Genomic DNA, 4,755 nt, shown 5'->3' with positions numbered 1-4,755 from the left:
GCGGAGAAGGTGAAGAAGCTGAAAGAATTGCTTGATGCATTTGAGAAGAAGAACAAAAATGCCGCTGAGAATAGATGATGGTTCGGATGCTGCAGTCCTATGTTCTTTTTCATTCTAGGATTTGTGATTTGTCTTCTTGTAGGTAGAATTTAGGTAGATTGAGGAAGATTGTATCTTATATTATATAGTTGAACAAGTAATTACGGTGTTAGCTTTTGTTTTTTGAAACACTAATCTGTAAGTGTTTTGGCAAGCAATGAACAATGAGTAGGTGAATGATGAGTATTTACTGGATAGAGAAAAGTTATATTAGAAATGAAATTAAATCAGATTTACTTAAATCTAAGTACCAACTATCATTCCATATAACTAAAATTTTAAACAAAAGGGTAGCTAGTCGCTATGTTTTTGCTAGGACTAATAAGATGTTCCACCAAAAAAGTGCAGTGACATGCACTGTCAACATAATAACCAAACATAGACAGACTATATTGTCTCAACAAGATGCACTAAGAACATAATAAAATATGACAAAGTTGTATTAAACTCATAAAAATATGTTGACATAATAGGACCAAATCTATTTTGGAAGTCTTAGTAGGCGTTGGAATGAACTTGAAGATTCTTGAAGCTGTGCCAGGACTTGTAGCAGCAAGTGTTTCAGGTGATGCTGATTGGGTAGGCCTCTGTGGTGGTGCGAAGATGGTGGGACCTGGAGAAAGTGCTGGAGTAGATGGTGGGGGTAGGTGTTGGAGTAGGATGTGGCCTCCTAATTGGTTGTTTAGGTCTTGGAGGCCTGGATACTGATGTAGTCACAGCACCACTTGACATGTTAGTTGTATGCTCCTAATACAACAAAAATAAACCAAAGTATTAGACTTTTCGATCCCCAACTAAACAGTTTATCAGACACAGATCCCCATTGAAAGGGTCTATCAGGCAAATGGATCCTTATGAATTAAGCCAAGAGGTCAGTATCACATTGAAGATCCGATAAGTGCAGGTAGCATGAGAATAATATGACCACAACAACAAATTCAACAAGTAATGATGTTTTACCTGTGGCAGTGATTGAGGGGCTGTTTGGGAGACTTGGACTTCATCTTGTAGTGGTGGAGCAGATGAAGTATTTTTCTTAGCTCTTGGCTGTTTATTTTCCTTAACATTTGGGGGTGATTTAGGCCTTGGTGGTCCATTGCATGTCTTTGCATTGTGATCACTCTGACCACATTTTTGGCAAGTGACCATGAATGTTCTTCTTTCCTTTGTCGCATCCCGTGCATCCTCAACAGGATCAGGTTTTCTCTTTTTCTTGGTTGGGCGCCCAGGTGGTTTCTTAATGGTGGATGGCTCTGGAGCCAAGAGACCAATCTTTTTCCAATATTTCTCTGAGTTGATTGGTCTGATCACATGTTCATACGTGGCTCTAAATGCATCCATTTTGAGCCAAGGGTGCACATAAGGTTCTGGCCTATTACACCTCTTTTGTATAGCTGTCAACACATGAACACATGGAATTCCTACTCAAGATTATCAGCCAATAACATAAGATCAGCAAGTACATGTTAAACAACAAAACAAATTATTACATGTTAAAATCACAACTCACAAAAAATGAATAATACATCAAATTACCTGTTAGTTGCCACAAGTTGCAACTACAAGTGTGCCTTCCAAGATGTACACCAACTTTCTTTGAATGTCTCTGGACTTCGAATACATTACGATCGTTGTCACCAGTCTATTGAGCTGTCCAGAACTTAGTATCTTTCATAATATCTTCCATTTTCCTCTGCTGAACTGGTGCCAATACTCCAATGTAGGTGCTTAGAACTTTCTTATGCTTGGCCATTCTCCTCATCAAGTAGTAACGGATCTCTTCCAACATGGTAAGAATGGGCTTTCCCCTGTAGTGGTTTATTTTGGCGTTCCAAACTTCAGTCATGTTGTTTGTCACATTGTCAAGCTTGGGCCAATGGTTGAAATGGGCTTTGGTCCAGCAAGATGGTTGGAATTTTGCAAGATAGGCCCATGCACCCTCATTCATTCTCTTCAGCCGCTGCATGTGATGCTGGAATTCAGCATTTGTGCTACTCCTTGCACATGCCTAAACCTTATTCTTCAACTGTTTGTCCTTAAACCTTCTTATAAAATTCTTCCAAATGTATCTTACACAATTTCTGTGGTGTGCATTTGGCATCACCTCCTGCAAAGCAGGCAGCAAACCCTGCAGGATAGGTGCACGTAGTGTATGAAAGACATACAAAATCTAATAGCATGCAAACTTTCAAATAATCATACACGTAGATCCCCAACAAAGTCATTTACCAGACACATAGATCCCCGACCAAGTCATTTATCAGACAAATATATCCTGAATTGAACAATTTATCAGACACCATAAACCTTAATAACTTCACCAGTCAGTTCCATATCACAAGATAGTTTTCACATTGACAAGAACAGAGCACAATAAGTCACAAGCCTTAAATCACGGACATGCAGAATTTAAGTCTAAGTTCAAGAATATGATACTTATTCTAATCATTCCAACATTATACAAAGTAATTCACCCACAGAGTACATCTAAGGATTAGTAGATAATTTTGAGTACATTATTATGAATGAAATTAAGTCTAATTTACCTTCTGTTGGTCAGAGATAAAATTCCAGCCTTCCACTGTGCATTGACCCAAGTCCTCTTGCAGAAGTTGTAGAAATTATTTCCAATTTTGCTTCGTTTCACTGTCAATCACCGTATAAGCAATCACATAGAAGTGATTGTTTGCATCCTGACCGACAGCTGACAATAGTTGTCCCCCATAATATCCTTTCAAATGGCATCCATCCAAACCAATCAACGGTCTGCAGCTAGTCTTAAAACCCCTTTTACAAGCCTCCAGGCAAACATACAACTTGCTGAACAATGGTGGTGAATCAAGGATTGTTGGAATTAATTCCAATAATGCAGAGCCACCTGGGTTACTTTCGTGTATCTTTGTGAGGTAGTCTCTCAATTTTCCATACTGAGCCCTCTCATTCCCAATATACCTTTCTCTAGCAACACTTAATACTCTATAAATCATCTTGTCACTGCACACCACATTAAAGTCTATCTTTATATGATCAAAGACTTCTCTATGAGTCAAGTGAAGCTGGGTCAATAGCCTTTTCTCTAATTTATCAGTAATCCAATTCTGGTTAGCCATGTTAAAACTGAATTACCTTGCACAAGTGTGTTTGGGATTGTAGGTCTTAACTTGGCAGCACCCCTTTGCACTGTTCCAGGCACAATAAATTAGCCATGGACATTCAGTTTTGTTGCTATCACTCTCACCCTTCCCTTCAGCCCAATTGATTTTTGGTGCACCTTTTGTAACCCCTGCTTACTGACTCACATCTGTAGTGTGTTTTAATCCTGATCCCTCACTGACATCAACAGTACCTTGCACTTCATCTACTCCAGAGTTATCAGTTTCAGTGGCCCCCTCTTTTCCTTACATTTGGCCTTGAACTTTGCCTTTGCACTCATAGCCTTCTCCTCGCCATTTGCACACTTGCACCTAACTCTCTTCTTATCATTTTTAACATAAAAAATCCTCCTCCCTTCAGCAATAGTGTAATCCTTCAGAGCTTTCTTGAATTGTTCAAGTGTGGTAAACTCCATGTTCAGTTGGAGTTGAACTTCATCATGCGTGAGCATCGTTTCTATCTTTTCCTAGTGAATTTGCATTTAATTTGTTGAGTTTAATCAAGAATTAATTATCTTTTAGCCACTATGGATGCTACTTTGAGTCTTGTGCAATTCTGTTTATTTTAGGTAGCATTTGGTTGGATTTGATGGAGCTTCCGCAGAAAAAGAGAAGAAGGCTATATAGGGCAGGAATGACCCAGAGGATGAAGAGGAAGTTTGCACAAATAGAATCAGCACAAGAATTAAAGGAGATGACAGCGAGGAGCGACGCGTGCGTGTGCCTTACGCGTGCGCGTGATTTGAAGCGTTCCAAGGTACGCGCACGCGTGAAAAGTGAAGTTGCTCAGCGATGCGTGCGCGTACCTGACGCGTACGCGTGACACGCGAAGAAGACCATCAACGCGTACGCGTGACATGTGCCACGTGAAGAAAAGCAGAAAACGCTGATTTTGATGATTTAGTTTGATTTAAACTTTAATTATTTAAAAATAGGAAAAGATATTATTTTAGTTTTAGAAAAATAGATTTTTTAATTAATTAGGATGAGATATAAAAGAGAAAAGAAACTTCTCTTCTGGAGAGGAGGGGGATTCCAACATTATTCCACTTTTCATTCCACCTCAGCCAAAATACATTTTATCAGAATCCTTATTTTTCTCTCTGAACCATGAGCAACTAAACCTCCACTGTTAAGGTTAGGAGCTCTATCTATTGTATGGACTGATACTATTATATTTCTATTTTAATTCATGTACTGATTTATATTTCAAGAATTATTTTCGTTCTTTATTTTATGAATTTGGGTGGAATGGAAGTATGACACTCTTTCTAATTGAGTTCTTGTATAACTTGGAAAAGCTCTTTACTTGAACAACAGCTTGAAAACAATTTCTCCTAAACTTCTAATTATCTGAATTTAACGGGATACGTGACATATAATCCTCTTATATTTTGATAATTAGGATTTCTGTGGCATATAACTAGAATTGAACTTCACCCTCTAATTGGAATTAATTGATCAAGGAATTGGCTATTGATGAAAGTTAGAGGAGACTAGAAAG

At 38.4% G+C, this 4,755-nt stretch overlaps 1 protein-coding gene across 1 annotated transcript; it reads right to left on the bottom strand.

Annotated features, from left to right (window-relative positions):
- Window positions 1-660: 660 nt before the first annotated feature.
- On the bottom strand, window positions 661-3,209 carry LOC112729873 (uncharacterized). The gene is made up of 6 exons (XM_025780013.1): window positions 2,757-3,209; window positions 2,174-2,227; window positions 1,814-2,059; window positions 1,636-1,705; window positions 1,060-1,520; window positions 661-846 (listed from the first exon to the last, which is right to left on the bottom strand). The coding sequence occupies exons 1-6, from the start codon at window positions 3,207-3,209 to the stop codon at window positions 661-663; spliced, it is 1,470 nt and encodes a 489-aa protein (XP_025635798.1).
- Window positions 3,210-4,755: the final 1,546 nt, after the last annotated feature.

This window comes from Arachis hypogaea, chromosome 12 (assembly GCF_003086295.3).
Source record: "Arachis hypogaea cultivar Tifrunner chromosome 12, arahy.Tifrunner.gnm2.J5K5, whole genome shotgun sequence".
Classification (NCBI taxonomy): domain Eukaryota; kingdom Viridiplantae; phylum Streptophyta; class Magnoliopsida; order Fabales; family Fabaceae; genus Arachis; species Arachis hypogaea.
This window is presented reverse-complemented; position numbering and strand designations above follow the sequence as displayed.

Excerpts from the sequence above, each read along its gene's own strand:
- LOC112729873 (XM_025780013.1), bottom strand. The coding sequence starts at position 3,209 with ATGGCTAACCAGAATTGGATTACTGATAAATTAGAGAAAAGGCTATTG. Across the intron at positions 2,060-2,173 it reads ATGCACACCACAGAAATTGT|CGGCTGAAGAGAATGAATGA; the intron begins GTAAGATACATT and ends CATCACATGCAG. Across the intron at positions 847-1,059 it reads CCCCTCAATCACTGCCACAG|GAGCATACAACTAACATGTC; the intron begins GTAAAACATCAT and ends TTGTTGTATTAG.